This window comes from Capsicum annuum, chromosome 10 (assembly GCF_002878395.1).
Source record: "Capsicum annuum cultivar UCD-10X-F1 chromosome 10, UCD10Xv1.1, whole genome shotgun sequence".
In the NCBI taxonomy this organism is placed as follows: domain Eukaryota; kingdom Viridiplantae; phylum Streptophyta; class Magnoliopsida; order Solanales; family Solanaceae; genus Capsicum; species Capsicum annuum.
The window spans coordinates 102,428,709-102,455,150 of NC_061120.1; the positions used below are offsets into that span (position 1 = coordinate 102,428,709).

Here is a 26,442-nt window from a genome sequence, read left to right on the forward strand (position 1 = left end):
GAATATCAAAACTCAAGATCAAGTAGGACTATATGAGTTGTAATGCAGTTTAAGGGATGGTAGGAACTATTTTGGACAAGGATAGTGACTAACTTTCTCAGGCGCTTTAATACATTGAACTTTCCATTAAGCTCATCTTCAACCAATCTATTTTTTCCCATCACTTTCCTCTTCCACAACTCCCTTTGTTTTGCCCTTTTTCTAGCCTAGCTTACACATCTTTAGTAGGGAGTATTTGCTATTAACACATGATTTACTTCTTTTGATCAGTTTTTTTTCAATTACATTATCCCCGCTAATTACACATTGATTTTTTAAACACACCCATAGCTTATTATTTTGGGGCTTCAACATCATTTTTTTTTTCTTCAATTTTACACTCCTTAACATCTTAATTTTTTTTCAACTAAAGCGCTTAGGAGTTTTGGATCAAATTACGGTCAATTGAAAGAAAAGAAATAAGCTACATATACGGCTACCAATGAATAGGCTAAAGGCTCGACGAGGCTAACTAAGATCAAGTATTATGGGTAGATAAAGAAGGTATAAAACATGATTTTCAAAGAAATAGCTATATCATCTTCGAAACTGAACATTCTTCATTTCATTTTGCAAACACACTGTTGTGGATCCGTGAAAGTCAATTAATTAAATATTTAATTATATTTTAGTGGTTTTATTTATTATTCTAGAATAGGGTTTTATATTTCTTACTTTCATAAGGATTAGATTTTCTAGAATAGGGTTTTATGTTTCCTATTTTCATAAGGATTAAATTTTCTAGAATAGGGTTTTATTTTTCCTACTTTAGTAAGGATTAGACTATTGATGTAATACTCCTATTTAAAGGGGTTTTTGGAGAATAAATCAATAAGTCGTATTACAGTAAAAAGCAAAAGATTGGGGTTCTCTCTTCTATTGAACTCTTAAGATTTCAGCATCCCTTTGACGAGCTGAAGAGATTGGAGTTCTCTCTTCTATTGAACTCTAAGGTTTCAGCCCCCCTTTAACGAGCTGAATTTATATATCGCTCTGTGACTCGATCCTTTCCCACGAGATCCATAACACACACCAAACAAGTTCTAGACATCAATATACAAACATGGAATACAATGAAAACCTGACACACACACGTCACATGTTGAGCTCAAGAAGGATCCCTACGCTCAATAAAGCAATTGCAAGGATTTGATTCAAGATAAAATTACATAATAGTGAAATAACTAAGCGTAGGTATCTCAAAAATAGTAATTCAATTCCTTTAACATGCTTTTCAATTCACAACTCTTGCATTATATAGTCATGTAGCGTAACAAGGGCACCTATTATCCAATTAGTGAAAGGGTTCTAATTATTAAATCCTAATGACTAATTTTCCCTCAAGATAATAGTCATTCATCCACCGTCGAAAAAATCGTTAAACTTTGCCTAAAGATTTTAAAATTTACTCCTAAAAAACATAAGAAAGATAGTTGGTTCAAAGGGCGTCCCCCTAGAAAAGAATCGAAAAGAAAAACCAAGGGTGAATGAAGTATGCTCCTAAAAAATAAAAAATACAAAAAAAAAACTAAAAAAAATCAAATAATTAAAAGACTCCATTAGCACACTTCACCCTAAATATAAATCGGAAGATTCCCCACCCCACACTAAAAATCATACTTTGTTCCCAAAGTATAAATCAAAGAATGAAGATAGAAATACTCCCTTAGGCCTACTAGTAGCATCATATCCCTCAAAGAGGTTCGGAAGACCCCACACTCAGGTTTTGCCATGTTTCTAGCTTAGATCTTAGGTACTCAATTTTCCCTTCAACTTGTAAAAATCAAACACAAACAAAAACAAAAACCATAGGTGATACTAAAAAAAATGAAAAAAAATTAAAACAAACTACCTTAACTTGAGTTGCATCCCAACCAGCGCTTGATTTATTATTGCGACACGACTCATATCACAACTATCATCCATAACCTCTCATCCTTTTCCGCCCCTTCGAGGCCTATCTTCACCCTCTTTTATGAACTCTTGAGTGCTTATACTCCAATTCTGCAACTTTTCTCACATTCACCTTTGTAGGATTCCATCCCAGATTTTCATGCTCAGGCTTACTGATCAAATTGGGCAACTCTATGAGAAAATTCAAAGAGGTAATTGGAATATTGCACTCCACCACCCCACACTTATCCATATCCATAACTGTAATCATGCATAGGTATCTCTGTAGTGTGAGAGTGTGTTGAGTGCTATCTATACTCTAAAAACCACCTCTTTATCATTCGGTTTCATCTTGAGTGTGTCCTCTCTAACATCTGTCAAAGCTCCACCGATAGCCAAGAATGGACGTCTCAATATTATTGTTACCCTGTCATCGGCATCATAGTCAAGAACAATAAAGTTAGCAGAAATAATGAACTTACCAACCTTAATGAGAACATCCTCTATAATCCCTTTGGGGGCTACTCTAGTTCTGTCTGCCATCTATAACACAACTGATGAGGGCCTTGGCTTCCCCAAACCAAGAGTATAAAACACTAAAAGGGACATCAAGTTGATGCTTATCCCCAAATCACTCAGAGCTTGAACAATATCACTTTCAACAATTTGTATGGGGAGGGTGAAACTCCTAGTGTCTTTGAGTTTTTTTGGACATCTTGCTCACAATTACAGAACTACTCTTTAGTAAGTGCTAAACTCTCAATATCACCGAGCCTTCTTTTGTTCGCTACTACATTCTTTAAGTACTTAGCATACTTGGGCATTCCTTGCAAAACATCTTACAAAGGAAGGTTAATGTGAAGTTCTTGCACTTGTCAAAGAACCTCTTAAAACATCCTCTTTGGCTTTTTTAAGCTTTCGAGGGAATGGTGGTGGTAGTCTCTTTGATTCTTGCTCAGCCTATTCAGTCTTCTTCTTTTCAACCACTTTCTCCGGGACTTATTTTTCTGCAGGTATCGGTCTTGTCAACTCTGCTTGCACTTCATGATTATGCTTTGGTGGTGCATCTTTCAAGTCTTTAGCACTCCTCAAGGTGATTGCCATAACTTATTTAGGATTTTCTGTATCACTGGGCAAACCCCCTTGAGGTCTTGTATTTTGAGCTTGAGATATCTGATTCATCTGTTTCTCTGAAGCCTGAATGACAAGCTGCTGATTTTTCAGGTCTGCAACCATCTTGTCTTGATTCGCAGCAAGCGTTGCATAGCTTGCTTGTGTTTGTGCTTGGCTAGCCATGATTTGTTTCGACATCTCTATATTGCTGGTCTGAGCCTGTTGCTTAAAATTCTGATTCTGTGCCTGATTATTACCCCAAGATGAATTGAGTTGAGTCTGCGAAGTTCGACTGTAGGTGTTACCATAAGCTCCACAGACTTGACACCAAATCTGAGCCTGCTGAACTTTCTGCACCGGTTGCATAACATTGGATAGAGCTTGGCCCTAAGCCATACTCAATATTTTCAACTGAATCGTCATCTGATTTTGCATGCTAGCCACTTGCGTAGTTAATGCTGTGATGGCATCGCTTTCTGATGCGCTTGAAACATGTTTCAGTGCAGCTCTGGAAGCATCACTATGCCAATTTGGGTTACTCTGTGCAAGTCTATCCAACAAAGTGTAAAGCTGATACGGGTGTACCAAGCTGCCTAACAAGTTCATGACCATTCACCCGTAGCCAAGCTTGGGAGTTACAAAAACTCCAAGTTATGCTCATGCAAATGGCCGTGTGTGAGTTGGTACTTGAGCCATCCAATGGTTTAAATGTTTTTAAGTGTGAAGAGGAGCCTTGAAGTGTAATAAACTTACACCCCAAGGCCACCCCTTGGCAAGGGTAGAATGGTCATTGTTCTCTCATTTTGTGGTGTAATATAAATAGGTAGTATTAGGGATATTTGGAGTAGTTCATTCATGATATTTTGAGACAACAAATACTTATAATATTTTTTGAACTTCTCTCTTCCATTGGAGAAGTTCAAATCCGAATCTCACAATTAGAGTGATATTTGTGTTGTATCTTGGCTAGAAACTAGGATCTTGAGGTCATAGAGTTCCTCTTGGTCCAAGTAAGAACTTGGTGTTAACATCTTTTAATCTTAGGGTCCTTTTCAGTTATTATGGTTCTTAGATTCTTAGATGTTGTATGCCAAGTTATTTATCCTTCTTTTGTTATCTTGAGATGTTGTTTGTATCTTGAAGTAGTGAAGTCGTGTGGGGCCAATTTCGATTCACTGCACTTGTTGCAATCTTGTACTCTTAAAAATCTGGTTTTTGTTGAAATCTTGAAGTCTAGTGAAGCTGTGTGTGGACTATTTCGATTCACTAGCATTGTTGTTGACATCTTGTTGTTCTTGTTGTGGTTTGCTTTTTGTGTTTGAACTTGATCCTTGTATCATTTGGTATCAGAGCTCAAGGCTTGGTTTTGTTCTCACAAAACCAAACCAATCTTGGGAAGATTTTACCAAAGGTAGAAACATTGTGTTGTGATGAACCTTGGCTGAAACTTGAAGAAATGTTGTGTTGACCTGGCCAAGAGTTTTGTGACTAGATCTAGTAGTCTTTTACTTGTTTAGTATGTTTCTAGTATTGGTTTCTTTCTCACCAACACTAAAAGTGTCTAGATCTAAAGTTGAGCTTATAATATTGACTATTGTTGCGGTGACTTGAAGTGGGCCATAGGTTGTACCTTGTTGTAGACATTGTAGACAATTGGTGGTGTTGTGCTCTTGAAAAAGTTGTTATTGTGTTCTTGAAGGTTGTTGTGGTGTTCATCTTGTTCTTCATCTATTCTTACAACTTAAGACAACAAAAAGTGCAAAATAGATCCAAAAAGTTGTAAGACAAAAGTTGTAAAGTTGTTTGTGAGAAGACTTGCACACATCACTTCCTAGACTTGACAACCCCTTTTCCTTAAATCAAGGGACCTTGTCTTGTGGGACTAGTAAAGTCAAATCTCACCTTTTTGAGTTTGAAAAGTTGAAAAAAAAGGTTACAAGACTTTACCTTCCCTCCAATATCAAGTCATCCATTACAAAAAAATTATGTAAACATTAAGACTTCAAGTTGATGAACAAATTGTGTGGGCCGTGACCAGTTGTAAGCTGCCACATCACCCTAAAACGCTGTTCAGTCAAGATAAAGCTCAAATTTGGATTTTCTTAGTTTCTAATTGTTGATTCTTGGTTTCCCTTGGTTGTTTCGAGAACTAACTAACAAATTAGTACATTCCTACTAGCTTGCTACTTAGTCCTTTGAAGCCTTGGGTTCGTGTCATCGTTTGTTTGTGTGCTTTTGTTGTTTGAACACGTTGAAATTTCTTGATTCTAGTCCGACGAGAATTCTTTGAGTCTTCAAACAAGAATCTCTGGATGAGAGCCTACTCATACTTTAAGGATTCACGGGTTACTAGCCAATCTACAACACTTGTGGAACTAAAGTGTGAGGTGATCTAAAGAGTGTGAGTGAGGAGAGGGCTACACTAACTTGTTTGTTGATTTTGTAGGTGATACCTTGACAATGGAGGGAATCACGTCTCAAACCGTGGATTCCAATGCCATTGATACTATGAGGGTCACTTTTGAGGCTATGACCCGAACACTTGAAAGGTTGAATACGGAAGTTGGAGATGTGAGAGGGGATTTGACCACAATAAAAGAGAGATGTGTTGACTATTAGTGGGAGATTAGAACAAGTGGAGAGTGAAAGGAACTCTCGCCCTTCTGCTTCTCAGCATGTTTCTTCAAATAGACATGATAGAACTTCCTTCGCCACCGTTACTCCCGAAACATGGCACCAAATGCTAAATCCACCACTTGCTCCACTAAATGCCGCAAGCCAAACTACTCATATCCCTCCAACCCGTGACTCCAATAGGCCAACACATTCCCAAACTCCTCAAGTCCCACAAGAGGGACTTGGACGTCAAATACCTCCACTAAATCCGAACCCTCCCTTCCAGGCTCCACTAAACCAAAGACCACCACCTCCACAAAATCTAATTCATCCAAATCAAGTCCTAAATGTCCAAACCGTCCCGTTCACTTTGAGGAATATGGTAGAGAGGAGTATGAAGGGTATGGAGCCTTTGATGATGCTTACATGAGGGAGGGGGAGATGAGAAGGGGTCGTGTGGATCCAAGAAGATACTGAGGGTATGGAGAAAGGGGAAACCGACACCAAGAGAGAGACGTGGGCATCAACACCATCAAGTTGAGCCTACCAATCTTTAAAGGTGAAAGTGACCCCGAGGCCTACTTAGCTTGGGAATTGGCTGGTGACAGTTTTCCAAGTTGATATCTCGGAGGAAAAGAAAAGTTGTTCTGCCATAGCTCATTTTGAGGGTTATGCTAACACTTGGTGGGAATATGTCAAGCGGTTTGGTAATGAATTAGTTGATGGGCAACCACCACCTTGGTTTCGGTTAAGATACTTAATGAGACAACGTTACCTTCCCGAGAGTTATCGCCATGAGTTGCTTGCTAGGTTGTACAACTTGCGTCAAGGTAACAAAAGTGTGATGGCATATTATGATGAGTTTCAATAACTTATGTTGAAGCTTGATCATCGTGGGGAACAAATTAGTCATGGCATCATCCGGTTCAAGTGTCGGTTGAACAAAGAGATCTCCATTCATTTGACACTTCACAAGTTTGATACCATTGAAGGTATTTTCCAAGCGGCTTGAGATTGAAAGGGAACTTAAAGAGAGATCGTCGTTCAAGGCAAGAGACAATCAACCTCGGGTTGGCCTAGGAACAAGGAGATGGGTCAATCCTCTTTGGGTTGGCCTAAAAACAAGGACCAACCCGCCACTACAAGGCTGCCCGAGCCCAAAACAGTCCACAAAATTCCTCCAAGGCAAGAAGTTCACGAGTATCCCAATCCTAAAGGGTTCCAATGTTTCAAATGCCAAAATTGGGGATATAAAGCCAATGAATGTCCCAACCGACGCAATGTGATCCTACGGGAAGGGAGATTATATTACCTTGGTGAGGAGGTGGGACTTGAAAAGAAGGAGAATGAGGCCGAGCCTTAAGATGGAGAGGAACCCGAGAATGGACCACATGATGATGGTGAAGATGTTTATCCGCAATAAGGGGAGTGTGTGGTTCCAAACTTTGTAGTTAGGCGCGTCATGATTAGTAAGGCAATAGATGACCCTAGTCAAAGGGAAAATCTATTCCATGCTAAATGTCTTGTAAAGGGGAGTGTGTGCACTTTGGTGATAGATAGTGGTAGTTGTGCAAATGTTGTTAGTGTTACTATGGTAAACTTCTTGAAATTGTCAACTACACCGCACACTAGTCTTTACAAGTTGCAATGGTTGAATGAATGTGGTGAATTGAAGGTCACAAGGCAATGTGTGATACGGTTTAAGGTGGAAAACTACCACGATGAAGTGCTTTGTGACGTGATACCAATGCAAGCGTGTCACTTGTTGTTAGGTAGACCTTGGCAATATGATAGGTCTACCAAACATGATGGGTGGACCAATTATACTGATGCAAGTGAATGAGTGGCATCAAAAGATGAGAGAATTGAAGAAAAAGGGGAAGAAATTCAAAAATGAAGAAAAAAGGGGGGAATCCGTAGGTGGGGCAGTAGGGGTGTCCTGGGCTGCCTCAACATCAAATGGAAAAGAAAACATGGTGATGTTGGTTAGAAAGAAAGAGCTCTTCGTGGATCATGATGAGGACACACCCATGCTTCTTTTGGCACATTGTTTTAACACTAACCCCACGAATTCTCCTGTTTCTCCTTTGATTTCTTATGTGTTGTAGGATTATGAAGATGTTTTTCCTAAAGAACTTCCACAAGGGCTGGCCCCGCTTCGGGGAATTGAACACCAAATAGATTTTGTGCCGGGATCCTAATTGCCCAACAAACCGGCTTATAGAGCAACCCGACGGATACTAAGGAATTGCAATGCCAAGTTGAGGAACTTCTCAACAAAGGTTACATCAAGGAAAGCACGAGTCTATGCGCGGTTCCGGTGCTACTAGTGCCTAAGAAAGACGGAACGTGGCGTATGTGTGGGGACTGTCGAGCCATCGACAAGATTACGATAAAATATCGTTACCCTATTCCTAGGTTAGATGATATGCTTGATGAATTGAATGGGTCGTGTCTATTTTCCAAGATTGATTTCAGGAGTGGCTATCACCAAATAAGAATGCAACCCGGTGATGAATGGGAAACCGACTTCAAGACCAAGTTTGGTCTTTATGAATGGATGGTTATGCCATTCGACTTAACAAACGCTCCAAGCACTTTTATGAGGCTAATGAATCATGTGATGAAGCCATTTATTGGAAAGTTTGTTGTCTACTTTGATGATGTTTTGGTTTATAGCAAGTCCTTAGATGAACATGTGATGCATTTACAATGTGTGTTTGATGTCCTTAGAAAGGAAAGATTGTATGCAAATCTGGAAAAATGCTCTTTTGGTGTTAATGAAGTGGTTTTCTTGGGGTTTGTTGTTAGCTCAAGATGGGTCGAAGTGGACAAATCCAAGATAAACGCTATAAAAAATTGGCCAATCCCACAAACCGTTGGAGAAGTAAGAAGCTTCCACGGGTTGGCTAGTTTTTATAGAAGGTTTGTCAAAGGATTTAGCACCATAGCCGCCCCCTTAACCGAGGTCATTCGGAATGATCAACCCTTCAAGTGGGGTGAAGATCAAGCTAAGGCTTTTGAAGCTTTGAAAGCTATGCTCATTTTCACGCCTTTGTTACAATTGCCCAACTTTGATAAGATGTTCGAAGTTGAATGCGATGCTAACAAAGTAGACATAGGGGCTGTTTTGATGCAAGATTTAAAACCCATTGCTTACTTTAGTGAAAAGCTCAAAGGAGCAACTCTAAACTACTCCACATATGATTTAGAGTTGTATGCCTTAATTAGAGCCTTGGCCACTTGGCAACACTATTTATGGCCTAAGGAGTTCGTGATCCGAACGGACCATGAATCCTTAAAGCATCTTCGGGCTCAAGATAAGCTTAACAAACGACATGCCAAATGGATTGAGTTTCTTGAAATCTTCCCTTATGTTATCCAATACAAGAAGGGTAAGGACATGTAGTAGCCGATGCTTTGTCTAGAAAACATATTCTTGTGTCTACTTTGGCGTCAAAATTGATGGGTTTTGAGAGCTTAAAAGGATTGTATCCCGAGGACCCTCACTTTGCTCTTATCTTTAGGGAATGCGAAGAATTGGGTAGGGACAAGTGGGATTCGGCTAGGGGTTCAAATCCCTATGCCGAATTTGATGGTTACCAAATTTGATGGTTACTTGTTTAAAGGTAGACGATTGTGTGTACCCTCTAGCTCTTGGAGAGAATTGTTTGTGAGGGAAGCATACGATGGCGGTCTAATGGGTCACTTCGGGGTCGAAAAAACCCTTGGGATCTTGGAGGAGCAATTCTATTAGCCAAGAATGCACAAGAATGTGGCTAGGATTTGCGGCCAATGTGTAGATTGCAAAGGAGCCAAATCTCGGCTCCTACCTCACGGGTTGTACACCTCACTGCCCACCCCTTCCTGTCCTTGGCTTGATATATCAATGGACTTCGTGTTAGGTTTGCCGATGACTAGGTGGGGTCGGGATAGTGTCTTTGTTGTTGTGGATCGATTTTCTAAGATGGCGCACTTTATCCCATGTTCTAAATGTGATGATGCACCTAATGTGGCCTCTTTATTTGTTGAGAATGTGGTTAAGTTACATGGTGTTCCAAGGACCATTGTAAGTGACCGGGACTCCAAATTCCTAAGTCACTTTTGAAAGTCCATGTGGGGTAGGCTTGGTACCAAGTTGTTCTCCATGCTTTGCCACCCACAAATCGATGGCCAAACGATAGTAGTACATAGGACTTTGGGTGCTATGCTACGTTCCATGGTTAAGGGAAAAATGACTTCTTGGGAGGAAGACTTACCATTGATTGAGTTTGCTTATAACCGTGTCATATACTTAAGTACGGGAATGACTCCCTTTGAGTGTGTATACGGCTTCAACCCCTTTACCCCTTTGGATTTAACACCTTTGCCAAGTGATCTCATGATTAGCCTAGATGGAACCAAATGGGCAGATTCTATGAAGAAGTTATATTAGAAGGTGCGGGAGATTGGGTGTGGGTGCATCTTTTGAAGGATCGGTTTCCATCTCAAAGGAAGTCCAAATTGATGCCAAGGGGTGATGGTCCATTCCAAGTACTTGAGAAAAATCAATGACAACGCCTACAAGATTGACCTTCCACCAGAATAGCAAGTGCACAACACTTTCTACATATGTGATCTTTCTCTAGTGGATGCGGTTGAGGATGACCAAATGCCGAATTTCAGGTCAAATTCCTCTTAAGATGGAGAGGATGATACGGTTGTACCAAGCTGCCCAACAAGTTCACGACCATTCACACGTAGCCAAGCTCGGGAGTTACAAAAACTCCAAGCTATGCTCATGCAAATGGCCGTGTGTGAGTTGGTACTTGAGCCATCCAATGGTTTAAATGTTTTTAAGTGTGAAGAGGAGCCTTGAAGTGTAATAAACTTACACCCCAAGGCCACCCCTTGGCAAGGGTAGAATGGTCATTGTTCTCTCATTTTGTGGTGTAATATAAATAGGTAGTATTAGGGATATTTGGAGTAGTTCATTCATGATATTTTGAGACAACAAATACTTATAATATTTTTTGAACTTCTCTCTTCCATTGGAGAAGTTCAAATCCGAATCTCACAATTAGAGTGATACTTGTGTTGTATCTTGGCTAGAAACTAGGATCTTGAGGTCATAGAGTTCCTCTTGGTCCAAGTAAGAACTTGGTGTTAACATCTTTTAATCTTAGGGTCCTTTTCAGTTATTATGGTTCTTAGATTCTTAGATGTTGTATGCCAAGTTATTTATCCTTCTTTTGTTATCTTGAGATGTTGTTTGTATCTTGAAGTAGTGAAGCCATGTGGGGCCAATTTCGATTCACTACACTTGTTGCAATCTTGTATTTTTAAAAATCTGGTTTTTGTTGAAATCTTGAAGTCTAGTGAAGCCGTGTGTGGCCTATTTCGATTCACTAGCATTGTTGTTGACATCTTGTTGTTCTTGTTGTGGTTTGCTTCTTGTGTTTGAACTTGTATCAAAAGCTCATCATAAGTTTTCTCCAAAAGCTTGACCACTTGCAGCTGAATCTAGCAAAATTTTAGTATTTGGGTCAAGACTTTCAACAAAAGTTTGGTGAGCTAACACTTCATCTGACTGCAGATGATGAGGGCAATTTCTGAGAAGGCCCTTGAATCGCTCCCAAGCACAAATTTTCTTCAGGCTTCTGAGTGAAACCTATAATTTCACTTCTCAATTTCGCAGTCTTACCAGATGGGAAGATGGGAAGAATCGGGTGAGGAACTTTCTTGCAAGATCGTTCCATGATGTGATGAAATTTGCAGGCTAACTGCTTTTTAGCATCTCCCAAAAGTGAGATTGGGATAAGCATAAGTCTTACATAATTTATAGAGACCCCTGCAGGAACGAACTGGTCTCTAATAAAATTTTCAAAATTCTGAAGATGGACCTGTGGTTCCTCATGTGGTAGGCCAGTGAATTGCCTGCTTGAGTGCAACAATTGCACCCATATTCTGTTAAAGCTCAAAAACACCTCCTGTTGCGGGCTTACGGATAGGGGAGATTACATTAGTTGCGAGTGGGACTTCCACTTCGCGAACTGTCCTTGGTATTCCCATAATTTCTGGAATAACCTCAACCTGTGGTATTGGGTAGAGAAGCGTTGCTTCTCTTCTCAATTGGTGTAAGAGATGCTCAGGTTCAGGATCCGGTGGGACCAAATCCTTATCCGTTGCTAGCTTACTAGCTTCACAAACCTCTACTTGCAAGATGAGTAGCTAAGACCAACTTGTTTGCACTTGTCAAATAAAACAGTAATGTTTGCACTTGTCAAATAAAACAGTAAACTTAAACCTAGAAATTTACTTATCTCAAGTCCCCGACAACGATGCCAAAAACTTGTTGTGACTTTTGCACACGCAAGCGTACATGGTCAAACAAGTAGTAAAGTGACTCTTTTTGAGAGCCGAATTGTCGTACCTGAGGGACTTGAAGTTAGTTCAATTCTAATTCCAATTATACTTATCAATTTAACAAGTGCGAGTTTATAACAAGATTATGAGAATTATACATATAAACTAAATAACTAAAAACAACAACGATATGTAATTGGGATTGTAAACAATATATCGAGACTTTCCAGGATTGAGGCATCTACTTCACATTCATACATAATTATGGTTTCCAGTCGGTGTTGGTTGATCTACGGGGTTGATATTATAACTCAGGGATGGTCACCCTCTAAGTCGTCTACTCATATTAGTCTCACAAATACATCGTTGAGTGGAGATACGAGACTCTAATTTGAATGCATTAAGCTATCTCCCCGTTTATTAACCCAGTGGGGCGTTTAAGTGCATCTTTATCCTAACCGCAAATCCTCCTCTAACAAAGTAAAGATAAGATTCACACTCCCTACGTTCTTTGTTCCGTCCCTTGTATTCCTTGGTCAGTTCACCTCAAGACTATAGATTTATCCTAAAAATTGCGACTCTTTAGAATAGTAAAGCAAGAATGCAAGAACGGTCACATGACATGATAAATCTATAAAGCAAACTATAAAACCATAATTAAGACAATCATGTTGTAGCCTCAACCCCAGAAAGAGGGTGTTTAGCCACTCATAGGTTTACAAAATGTCTCCATTAATGAATTCATAAAGTAAAACTACAAGAAAGAAAAGTAAAAGAACAGATAACCCTGGTTTGAGCTCCTTGATTTCTTGTTTGCTCTCCAATTCGTGTGTGATCCCAAGATGTCTTCTAAGTGCTCTTTATATAACCTAAAAGTCGTGCATCCAAGTCCCCAAAGGGATTAGATATAATTCCAAAACAGCCCCTCAACTTAAACAAACTTAAAACCAAGTTTTTGACGTGTTTGGAGGGTGTGCGGCAGGAGCTGATAGCGGATAGGTGTTTTGGGGGGCCAACCTGAAAAGGTGGCGCGTCGCAGTGCTGGATGCGGGGTGGAGGCTCCACGGCGCGTAGAAGGCTGCAAAACAACACAATTTTGCCCCTTTTTTTGTCCCTTAATCTATGTCAAGTTTTCTTCTTGTTTCCTCACTCATTGTGGCTAATGTTCAGCTTCATTTATCACCTACAACAGCTCATAACAAACATTAAGCCATACAATACAATAAAGCTCATCAAAAGCACAGTAGAACAAGCATAGTTTAGGCTGGTTTGACTAGTTATCTCGTCTAATCCTTATTTGATCATTTTGGCTCTTGTTTTGGGTCAATTTCACCTAACACCATATGAAAATGAGGCTTAGCACCAGTTTACACAATTATCACTAAATACACACATAAACACACTAAGTTATCCTCCAAACTAAGCTAAACGTACGTAGATAATGACTCTATAAATACGACTAAGATCAGTTAACATGCAGGCTCTGGCGGACATCCTAGGTTGAAGGTGGATAAATTATCTTCTGAATATCTAGGCATGCCTCTAGGCAGTAGACACAAGGCTGTGGAGATTTTGGATAACATTGTGGAGAAGACTGAGAAAAACTAGCTCAGTGGTGGAAGGCTCAATACTTATTCCTCAGGGGCAGAGTCACCTTAATAAGTTATGTTTTGGATTCTCTTCCTACTTATGTGATGTCTTTATTCCTCATTCCTACTATTGTGGTAAAGAAGCTTAACATATTGAGAAGAGATTTTTGTGGAAAGGAAACAGAGAGGGAAGAGGTTACGACTTAGTGAAATGGGAATTGAGCAAAATGTAGGGTGGGGCTTGGCACCAGAAACCTAAAGATACCAAACAATAGTCTTCTGATGAAGTGGTTATGGAGGTTCAGTGGAGAGAAATATAAATTTGGACAAATCAATCTTGGTGCTCTAATGAGGTTAATACCACTTGTGGAGTGGGAGTTTAGAGATCAATCAGATCTCTATGGCCAAAACTACCTTGTGTGTGTGTACTAGCATTAAGTTGGGAAATGACATCAGAACTATGTTCTGGAAGGATTTATGGATTAGTCAAGCTCCCTTCAGGACTCTTTTCCTGATCTGTTGGTGTTGTGCAACATCCCTGATGCTACTATCAAAGATTGTTGGTCTCCTCAAGAATACTTGGAAAAGTTCGGTACCAACAAAAGTGAAATCCGTAACATGGTTGGTGGCTAAGAGGGTTTGTCTAACTCATGAAGTTCTACAGAAGAAGGGGATGCCTGTAGTGTCCAGGTGTTCTTGTTCAATGAAACTGGTGGAACAAACAACCACCTATTCCTTCACTGCAAATTTACAGCTAAACTTTGGAACTTGTTCTTTAGTCTCACAGAGATCAAGTGGACAATGCCTGAGCATACTGCACACCTTACTGCACACTTTGGATTGTAAGAGGGGTTGTAAGAGTTAGAGAAAGTTGTGGAGGATAATACCTTCCGGTATTTGGTGGGCAGTATGGAAGGAAAGAAATGGTAGATGATTTGAAGATAAAATTAAGTCCATCCATGAAATGAAATGGAATTGCATAGTTTATCTTTTTTTTTTCTTTTTTGGGAGAATTAGTACTGTTTAGTTTATCTATTTTGTTGGTATAAAGAGAACTGTATAGAGGAAGTAGATGATCTTGTAGATTTCTTAGGTGCATACTTGCTCTTTGTTGTAACTTATTTTGGAGGTGGCCACCATACCCTTAATGCTGAGGGATATAACAGTACCAGTTTCAAAAAAAAAAAAAAAAGATGATGGAGATGGGTAAGTGGCATTCAATCTTTATAATAGTCATTACTTACTGAAATGATGTTTTAGCTATAGATAAGTATTTGTGCTTCTCGTTCCTATTTTGCACCATCTGTGGGCAGAAACCAACATGATCTGATTTCTGTAGCTTCTTTCATGTCAATTCTTGTTGCTATGACTTGAGGTTTATGATTTATTTTAGAGCATAAAGAGGTATAATCTTTCTTTTATCTTTTAGTCTGGATCTGTTGCAGTTCTAAATGGTACGTTCATGCCCTTTGACTTACAGAGGCTTTCAAGATTATATGGCTTCAGGAGTTGAGTCGGCTTACCAACAGCTATGCAGTGACATTACTGTTGAATTTAGTGACTGTTCAAAGCAGGTTAGTATGATGGTGCATCATGCAGATATTTATCCAGCTTCTGTTTTTTTTTTTTGTGAAGGAGGGGTAGACAGGATTAGAGATAGGATCGTTATCCCATCCTCACCTGTGTAATAACAATTCAATCATACTGTAATCCTGCCTATGTGAAATCCCAACTTTATTGTTACTTCCTTATCAAAAGAAGAAGACCCTCATTCCCGATAGGGATGAAAAGTTCATGTTTGACCCTTCCCCTCCCGTTGACCGCACACCAACTGCTGCCACTCCCAACTAATATTTATAAATTCTTTTTTCTACGTATAATAGTTATGCAAAGACTGATTGTAGAAGTATTCAGAGGTAGACAACCTCGGCTACCATGCTGCAAGTAATGCATAACCAAACATGAGATACAGTTTATCCATCTTATCCACAAGCCTTAATAGTACTATATCATGACTCCTTCACTTTCATCATTCACTATACCTCAACTCTGCCAGTAGTGTTTTAATCCTACTTATGCCGTTCATAACTGTGGTTTGGCTCATATCTCTGAACAATGGCATCATGTTGTAATTTCTAAGCATCTTCACTACTCCAGGTCCTTGAGATGGAGTCTCAGTTTCTAACTGCCCATTGCTTCCGAGAGGATCTGGCTCTACTTTTGAGATCTGTTCAAAATCAGGAAAAGATGAAGCTGCAACTGGTATTTCTCTGTCACTGAATGTGCGGTTACTTATTATAATTATTAACTGTGCAATAGTATGTGTTCTGTTTGACTTCTTGTTTATGTGCATCAGTACAACAACAACACACCCAGTGTAATCTCACAAGTGGGGTTCGGGGAGGGTAGAGTGTACGTAGACCTTACCCCTACCTTGTGGAGGTAGAGAGTCTGTTTCCAAGAGACCCTTGGCTCAAGTAAGCAGATTCAAAAGGAGAAACCAGATCTAATGAAGGCATCACAAATAATAGGGGAAGCATTCTAAAACATACAAATAAAAGGAACAATAACCATAACAAAATACTACCATAACCGAAGCACGGTAAACAACATGTAGTGGCAGAAATTGGGGGACCAGAAACTATGAGAGTTTCTGTGCATCAGTGGCTCTTCTTCATGTAGTTAAAACATACAACTTTTACTACATGCTTAATGCTTAAAAAGTTTACATGTCCCGATCTTGAATTATTTTTTGAGCCATGCATGGCTTAACCCTCAATTTTTTTTTATGCTCGTGTTGGTCTCAATTTTTTTATGCTCGTGTTGGTACATTTGTTGCTTCTATTTGGTTAGAATAGTTTACACATGGAAATACATCCTCTTCCCTGAAGAGCAGTTTCTCATAGAAAGATTTACTACTTTCCTCAAATAATTGTCTTTTTATTTATTATCCTAACATTTAAGACTTTTAAATTAATTAAAGTTATAGCTATCTTTACTTATTTGAAATATGTAAGAACTTCTAATATCTAGTACTTTAAGATTGACTAACAGTTTGCTTCTTAAATCTTCTTTCCTTATTTGAACTATATTAAAAGTCCTAACATTTAGGACTTCAAAAACAATGTTAAAAGTCCTAACATTTAAGACTTCAAAACAATTACAATTTTGTTAACTTGTGACTATCCTTTTTTTTTTTTTGGGCAAACTAACCAATCATGCATCACTAATTTTCAACTCACGGTATGAGGAAATAAATTAAAGAGTGCTACTTCATTTTGCATCAATGCATTGAATTCCCTTTTTCTAAGAAAAAAATTGTACAATTGAAAAAATAAAAGAAATATAAAAACACAACGTACTTTAAGTAGTTTCAATTAATCAATTGTTCGTGTTATTCACTCTTTTTAAATCTGTACTATTTTTTCGGTTTCAATTTATGTGAAGGTGTTTGACTGGACACATAGATTAAGAGAAAAGGAGTTTTGTAAGTCATCTCATAAAGGGTAAAATGGACAGTTGAAAATTAAGTTATTACTAAATATTTAAAGTAAGAAGCCTCATAGCGAACTGTTGTTCACCATTTTACCTTTTTAAAATAGAGAACACTTGACAAATTAGTCATTTAATTATTTTTCTTATTTTTTGGATTGTTTTTGGTAACTAAACACATTTAATTGCCAAGGTGACAATGTACAACTCAAAAGAAAGAAAATAACAGCAGGCAATAATCCAACTCCCCGGACAGGCCCAGTAACTCACTATGCATAATCTCTCCATCTCCTAAACACAAGTTGCTAGACTGGATAGAAATTTAGCTGATTCAAATACCTACTAGCTTTCCATGTATGCTTGATCGAACATAAATCTCTTGAGTAATCTTCCTCACAATGGCATCCTCGCAGTGAGGTGTATTTCGGAAAACTCTATGGTTTCTTTCCAGCCACAAATCATAGACAGAGTCAGCAAGTACCATTCTGAAATTAGTAGCAACACTGCCCTTGCCTTTGCAAACAGTTTCATACCACTGGATTTCTTCAACCCAATTCATAGCTTGTCGGTGGATTCCTTGCCAATGCAATACTCTCCTCCACACGTAGGAAGCTACAGAGCACTCGAAAAATAAGTTTTCTATATATTTTGATCCAGTGTCACAGAGAGGACATAGAGGGCAGATCTGCATTCCCCATTTTAGCATCCTATCTTTAGTATATGGTCTGCCATGAATGGTCACGTATAAGATGAATAACCACTTTGGTTAGCCTGGATTGTTACACATTAGTCTCCTCCAAGGCACAATAGGATGATCGCCTATCAACTTCTTGTACATCACTTTGATTGAGAAGGTGTGAATCTGTAGCAAATCAGTTTCAGTCATACCTGCCTCCTCAATGTGTTTTTGAGCCTTCAATATCTTCTGAACTATCCGACATGCTTGCTTAGGCCTTGCATCCCACAGTGATCCACTTTTGCCATAGTACATATGGATCCATTGTATCCACAGCACATCTTTTTTCTTGAAAAGTTTCCAGAGAAGTTTACAAAGTGCTGCTTTGTCCAGGTTGATGGGTTCAACAAGTTTAACCCCCCCTTGTGTCCTTTGGTAAACACAATTTTTAGCGCTAAGAGGAACACCTAGGTATCTAATAGGTAATTCTCCTTTAGGCATCCCAAGAAGTGCAACAATCTGTTCTTGCTTAACCTGAGTACTCCAAAATAAATGGAGCATTTATGTATATTGGCATGGAGTCCAGACCCCTGTGAAAACTTATTAAGACACTGGAATACCATGTTAACTGACTGAATGTCTCCCCTGCTAAATAAAAGCAGGTCATCTGCAAAACTAAGTTGAATGAGTTTTCAATTTGGCACATCTAGGATGGTATTTGAAATTGCTTTCTTGCTGCAAGGTCTTTAGCAATCTGCTGAGATACTCCGTAGCTAGTACAAATAAGAAAGGTGACATAGGATCACCTTGTTGCATATCATTTTGTTGCTTCAAAAGGAGGTGCAGGCATATCATTAATCACTATCGAGTAAGTGACTGTAGTGATGCCGGTCATTATCCATCTAACAAACAAATCAGGGAACTGCAAGCTGACAAGAATTTGTTCCAGATATACCCATTTAAGTGAGTCATATGCCTTTTGAAGGTCTACCTTCACCATACAACTTGGGAAGATGCCCTTTCTTGAATATCCTTTGAACAGTCCATGACTTAAAATTATGTTGTCAGATTTGATTCTTTAGGAACAAAGGCAGACTGGCTTCCATCGATCAGATCATTGAGGACTTCACTTAGTCTCTTAGTAATGACTTTTGAGATTATCTTGTATAGGACATTGTAGCATGAAATTGGCCTGTACCCCTTGTTCGAAATAGCATGTTTTACCGGGTTACTAAAGTACAGTTCACTGGTTTTTACATATTATTAGTTTTAAAGAACTCCAGAACAGCCCCTACTATACTCTCTCCTTTGATGCCCCAAGATTTTCTTGTAAAAGAGTGCATTGTAACCATCACTTCCGGGTTTTTTATAGTCATCAATATTTGTTATAGTTGCCAGTACCTCCTCTCTGGTTATAGGAGCCACCAATTGTAGTTGTTGTCTGTTAAGCATGCTCCCTTGTTGCATAATATCATCTCTACTGCTAGGAAGTCGGTTGGCTATTGACCCTAGGAGTTGCTTGTGCAAACCAATTACTTCAGCCTGAACATCCTCTTCTCGTACCATCTTCTGTTGTTAAGCTTCTGATGTGATTTTGTGCAAGCATGAAAGAAAGATGTACTGGAGTCCCAAGTTTTAGCCAATCAATTCTGGTTTTTCGTGTCATAGCACTCTCCTCAACTCTATGCCATTTTCCAAGTCTAGTTTGAGTTATTTCTCTTCTTCACATAACCTCTGATGATCATTGCTTTTTCCCATTTGTGTCTGTACTACCTTCAGTTTACCCCTAAGTTCTGTGATCTTATTATTTGTTGCTAGGAACTCCTTGGTGTTAAGGTGCTTCATCTTCATCTTCAGGAAATTCAGTTTTCTCCGTACCAAGGACAAAGTGTTAGCAGTGCTTCCTCTATCCCATTCCTGTTGAACTAAGCTTTTGAACTCAGGATGTTGTGCCAAGTAATTGAAGAACTTGAAGTGCTTGACCCCCTTGTATTGCCTATTAGCCAGTGATACACTCAGAGGTCTGAGAATTCAGTATCCATAACAATCACCTCAAAACAGGACCACATTTGCATCCAAGCAGCATTCACCAAACCAGGTCCATATATTTTGGATTTTAGAATTAACTAAATTTATGTATTGAATCCTTATTTAAAATTTATAAAAAACTTAATATTTAGAAATTTAGAAACGATTAAGAATATTTATACCTTTTAAGAAATAATTATACGTTAGATAAAATTATACTTACAATGCAAAACAACCTTATGTTTAGGACTTCTGAAAATGCAATTAAAAAAAAATAGTCTAGTTCACAAAGCATCCCCGCTAACGGGGTCTAGGGAAGGGCCGCACCGCATGGAGTGTGATATAGACAGCTTACCCTAATACAACTTATGTGTTTTTTTCCATTAATTTTGATGAGTTGGTCTTAGTTTGGTGGCATAACAATTTCTTAACGACCAATTACAAATAAATAATGCGTTGTATTTGATATCAATTTATTAGTGCCATAACAAGTCAGTAATAGATCACAATACGATTTCGTAAATGCTAATTGTTTAAATGAATAACTTAAACTGTATTTTATAATCTACTATCCAACTTTGTATTATAATGCATCTTTGTAACACTAATATTTATATTAAATGTTAATCTGTTAATAGTTTAGTAATACATATCTTGTAATAATTAGCATGAAATATACATATAATGCATGCATTTAAGTATTTATTTGTGTATTTCCTTACATATAATGAACACTTAAATGTATGCATTATATGTATATTTCATGTTAATTGTTATAAGATATTTTATTTTTGGAAAAGGGACAAATATATCCTAGAACTATCATAAATGGTACGTGTATACCCGCCATTAAACTTTAAGTAATGGCGGGTATACACGTTCCGCCATTTTGGTAAAGCGTATATGCAATCCGAAAGATTGACGGTAAGTGTATATACATACCCAAAGTATAACAGAGGGTATATGCCTACCATTTATAATAGTTCGAGGGTATGTTTGTCTCTAATCCGTAAAATAAATAAAAAATAGGTAAATACCTAGGATGATGCCACGTGTCCCGCCGTTTGGGTAAAGGGTACATACAACCCAAAAGATTGACGACAAGGGTATATACATATTCAAAGTATAACGGGAGGATATATTTGTACTATTTATGATAGTTCGAGAGTATATTTGTTTCTTTTCCCATATTTTTTGACGTATGTTTTTTTCCTTGTCAATTTTTTTTTTGTATTGAAATATACATAAAATGCATGCTTTTAAGTGTTTATGTAAAAGCGAACGACTTTTTACCTTTCAATCAAACGCTATTAGAACAAACGGAAGGAAGAACAACTAGATTGGATTGGGCTCACAAAAGAAAAGCCCACTAAATGGTTACTAAAATCCAAAGGACCTCTTAACGGAATCAGCAACACAGGCCAAACAAAAGCCGAAAGCCATTTACAGAGCCTTTTACTGAAGCATATTAGAGAAGTAGGACTCTGAGACCAGTAACTTTGTATATTTTGATGGGGTTATGGAGAACGAACTCTTCATATGGGGGAAAAACAAAAGCAAGCGATCGCGAGGGAAGAAGAAATTTAGTAAATTGGTAAGAAATTCAAGGGAAGGGGAAGAAGCTCTGGCAATTGAGAAGGTCGACACCAACAAAGATCAACGAGCAGAGGAGGTGGATTTTTCAGATTCTTTGGTGGTCATGTATGCAGAGGCAGAACCTGTACCAATTCAAATTGACAACAACTCTCAAGAAAGAGATAGAAAAGCTACTGCAAACGGTTGGGTTCAAGCAAACTTGATTAGTTTGAGCCGACAGTTGGGACTTGATCTCAAGGGGTGTAAAAAAGAAGCTCTTACTTTATTATTGAAGCTAGACCAAGTGATACGGGTACGACCACGAGGATGCACGTATGTGAGAATGCGTTGGACCCGTCCAATAAAGCATCCAAGTGAAGTGTGGAGAAGGCCTTGGATCACACCAAAACCAACCCTAAACTTGCACTCCAAGGGCGCCTTTGGTCACATTTCATTAAAGGGACCTTTTGGTCATTTTACCTATTATTTGTAATACACTATAAATAGAATGATGTAGGGTTTTAGTCATTAGTTTTTGTTGGATATTGAAGTTGTAACACTTAGAAACATTTCTCTTGAGAGAAAGGCCCCCATGGCCGAAACTTGTAACTAGGGTTTTCAACATTGAGTGTGGATTCACTCGGGTTGGATTCACGCTTGGAAACGTTCGATGCTTGGGAGATCGAGGTCACTCTTGTACCAACGTAAGGGATAGATTTTTGTTGTGTGTAGTGTTAAGAGTCCAAGAGTGGAATAGACTCTTGACTTCTTAAGATTATACCAACCATTGGTCTATTTATCTATTCCTTTTCTTTTATTGTAATCTTGTGGTGTTTCCTCTTATTTAGTGCAAGCCATTTGTTGTTGTTATTGTTCTTATCATATTGTTGTCTAGCTTTTTGTGTTCATCACGTTTTGGCAGCTGTTTTGGTGTCAAAAACACCCTTGTATCCTTGTATTCTTGTTCCTGTAGTGAATCCGAGAGTGGTCTCCATCTTGGTTCTCGGATCCTTAAGATTTGTGGACTGATTTGGGTTGTTTTTCGTGCCTTTCTTTTTTGTTTGTCTTGTATCATTTGGTATCAAAGCATGGCTTGATCTTGTTCCTACAAGATCAATATTGGGCTTGCTTGATAGAAAATAAAAAAAAAGTGTTAGAAAACTGAAAAATAAAAAAGAAGCAAATCTGTCCATTTTGTGTTCTTGGTCGAAATTGTGTTATGTTCTTGTTTTTGATATCAAGTTCAAAGACAGTGAGCCTAGATCCAGCGGGAGAATTCTATCTCTTAAGTTCAATGAGAGTTAAAATTCTTTCTTGGAATGTGAGGGGTTAAATGAGGACAGTAAGAGGGAGATTGTGAGAAAATTACTATGGCAATGGGGAGCTGATATTCTTGTTCTGGTTGAAACTAAGCTAGAAGGTCCTATAGATAGCATTCTTCAAAGCATATGGAGCAATAGATTTGGGGGGGGGGGGGGGGGGGCGCAAGGGGGGGGGGGGGGGGGGGGGGGGGGGGGGGGGGGGGGCAATTATGAAGGAGGCTCGGGGAAGCAGTGGAGGAATTCTAATACTGTGGGATAAGAGAATCTGGAATGGGGAGTTGGTTTTGGAGATGGTGGACCCTCCTTTATTTGGAGGATCCTTTACTTAGAGAAAAGGAGAAGATTATCATTATGCCTCCAAAATTGATAGATTTCTCCATTGTGCAGAATGGGGGGAAAATTTCACTCAGATAAGCCAAAGTTGTCTTCCTAAAATTGCCCCTGACCACAATCCTATAATCTTGACTTGTGGAGATGAAGGTTGGAGGAAGTCCTACTTCAAATTTGAAATCTGGTGGTTTGAAGTGGAGGGGCTTTAAAGAGAAAATCCAAGAATGGTGGAGGTCTTTTCAAGTGAGTGGTAGACCAGGTTACATCCTTGTTGAAAAGCTTAAGATGTTGTAAGTGAAAGCTTAAAGAGTGGAGCAAAAGCAATAGAGGGATCTGGAGACAAAGAAAGATATTCTGAATCAAATCGCTGACTGGGAAAGAATTCAGGAACAATGGTCTCTAACTGATGATGAATTGCTACAAAAGACACCCGAGAATGAAATTTGAAGAAGTTGCAGAAAGAGAGGAGATAACATGGAAACAGAGATCCAGAATCCAGTGGCTAAAACAAGGGGACAAAAACACCAAGTTTTTTCACAGAGTTGCAACTTTCCATAAAGGTTCAACTCTATGGAACAACGGGAAATAGAAGGGGTTATCACTAAAGACCAAAACACAATCAAAGAGTCAGTGGAGGAGTTCTATAAAGGCCTTTACAAGGAGACAGAACATTGGAGACCTGAATTGGAACTTCTAAACATTACAAAGATCACTCCGGAAGAACAGGTGTGGCTACATAGACTTTTTGAGGAGGAGGAAATTTTGGTATGTTTAAATCTATGTGCAAATGAGAAAGCTCCTGGACCGGATGGCTACCCTATGGTGTTTTTCCAAACTTTCTGGAATGTGTTGGAGGAGGATTTAATCAGAACTATTTAGTTTTTTCACTCCAATCAAGCCTTTGAAAAGAGCTTTAATGCAACTTTTATTGCATTAATTCCAAAGAAGCCAGGAGCCTCAAACTTGAAAGATTTCAGACCAATTAGTCTAGTTGGTGGTGTTTATAAGATAATTGCTAGATTATTGGCTGAAAGGCTGTAAAGAGTGAGTGAAGGGGAGGCAAATCATGGATGCAACACTTATAGTTAGTGAGTGTATTGATACAAAAATGAAGAATGGAGCCTCGGGACTAATGTGTAAGTTGGATATTCAAAAAACTTATGATCATTTAAATTGGTCATTCCTTCTTAACACTCTTAGACAAATGGGATTTGGATGCAAATGGTTGAAGTGGATTGAGGCTTGCATTAAAAATGTCAGGTTTTCTATTCTAGTTAATGGAGAACCTGTGGTTTTTTTTAAGTCAGAAAGGGGATTGAGACTGATCCTCTTTCCCCTTTCTTGTTCATTTTAGCAATGGACGTTTTCGACCATACAATGAAGATTATAGCTCAAAATAGATGGATCAAAGGCTTTCAAGTTGGAGGGAGGAGGAGAGAAGCAAAAGAAGTGTGCCATATGCTTTATGCGGATGATACTATCATCTTCTGTGAGCCTGTAGCAAAATAAATTAGTTATATCATGGCAATTTTGGTTTGTTTTGAGGCAGTCTCTGGATTGAGAGTTATTGGGGGAAAAGTAGTCTTTTCCCTGTTAATGAGGTTCCTCAAATTCAACAATTGGCAAACATACTAGGATGCAGTCTTGAGTTATTGCCCACCACTTACCTGGGCATGCCCCTAGGCAGCAACCACAAGGCTCTGGATATTTGGGATAATATCTTGGTGAAAATTGAAAAGAAGTTATCAAGATCGAAGGCACAATATCTTTCTCTGGGAGGAAGATTGATTCTCATCAACTCTGTTCTCGACTCATTACAAACCTATGTGTTGTCTTTATTTCCAATCCCAGTTAAAGTGGTTAAAAAAGTGGTTAAAAAACTAGACAAGTTAAGGAGAAAGTTTTTATGGCAAGGCAACAAGGAAGGAAAAGGCTATAGTCTAGTGAACTGGAAAACTGGGCTTCTTAGCAAAGGAAGAGGGGGGGTTGGGTATTAGAAATCTGAGACTTCATAATGAAAGTCTATTAATGAAGTGGCTGTAAAGATACAATGAGGAGGGAGAAGCTCTTTGAAGGGAGGTGATTATAGCAAAATATGGAGAGATGAGTCCTTGGTGTACAGAGAGCACTAATGAACCATATGGTGTGAGAGTTTGTAGAACAATTAGAAATCTATGGCCTAAAATGAAAGAAAACTTGTTCGTCTAGGTGGGAAATGAAAATAAAACCAAATTTTGGAATGATGTCTGGAGAGACCAATCCTCTTTCAGGGAACTCTTTCCAGACTTATGTAGGTAATTGTTGGTCAGAACAGGGCTTGGACATCTCTTTTAGAAGATCCCTTAATGATTGGGAGATGGAGAGGGTGACAGAGTTACTAGGGAAACTAGGGAGCATCAACATAAATACCTACACCAGGGACAAAATTCAATGGAAGCACGACAAAGATGGTCTTTTTTCCGTCAACAGTGCATACAAGAGAGGGTTGCAGGTTATGGATTACTAGAACTATTTTTAGAAGGGGAATATACCTACAAAAGTGAAATGCTTCACTTGGCTAGTAATAAAGAGGGCTTGCTTAACTCAGGAAGTACTTAAAAAAAAGAGGTAGACAATTGGTTCCCAGGTGTTTTTTGTGCAATCTGACGGGAAACAAACAATCATCTATTTCTGCACTGGGAGTTCACTGCTCAACTCTGAAACTTATTTCTCAACATCACAACTTTGAACTGAAAGAATGAATATAATTGCTCTCCAAAGGGTTTAATTTCGTGTTTTGGGGGTTGAAGGTCGTGGGAAAAAGACCTAATTAACCCTGAGGGCGCGACCTTTTAATGTCTGTAAACTGTGTTACCGATGCGCAGGCCAACGTGCCGCATCATTGGATCGACGCGATAGCCAACGCGCCGCATCGAGTCCGCAACTGCAGAAGCATTGAGTTGCTGGATCAGGAGAGGAGGTAGCCAGAGTCAAAAGAAATGGTGGAGGTTAGTACCATCATGTATGTGGTGGTCAGTTTGGATGGAAAGTAATGGGAGATGTTTTGAAGGTAGATCCAATTCCATTCACAAGGTTAAATGGAATTGTTTAGTACCTTTACTTTTTTGGTGTAAACAACTTTGTATAGAAGAAGTAGATCAGATTGTAGAATTAATAAGAAATTTGTAATTGACACTTTTTGGAGGTGGCCAACATATCCTTAATGCTGAGGAATACATTGCCAGTTTCAAAAAACTCTTAAGCTTTATCATTTATTAATTTCAAATTATTAATTTTCATTCTAAATTCTTATATTGTTACACAGATATATCTTTTAAATATTATTTTTGCTATTTTTAAAAATCTGTTCTTATTAATATGAGGGATACATTTGAAGCACGCACACTAAGACTAGTGGTGATGAAAACTAAGGGTGAGACTTCGT

The 26,442-nt window shown here is 38.7% G+C and overlaps 1 protein-coding gene and 1 pseudogene across 2 annotated transcripts in view; both read left to right on the forward strand.

Moving 5' to 3' along the window:
- LOC107845632 overlaps positions 1–26,442 on the forward strand; it is a 48,963-nt gene that overhangs the window by 20,190 nt on the left and 2,331 nt on the right. For both annotated transcript variants that reach the window (XM_016690063.2, XM_047398086.1), the window contains exons 2-3: positions 15,076–15,169; positions 15,753–15,857. In XM_016690063.2, the coding sequence (XP_016545549.2) occupies positions 15,076–15,169; positions 15,753–15,857 (199 nt within the window). The remainder of the gene's footprint in view (positions 1–15,075; positions 15,170–15,752; positions 15,858–26,442) is intronic.
- On the forward strand, positions 11,235–11,333 carry LOC124888232 (annotated as a pseudogene).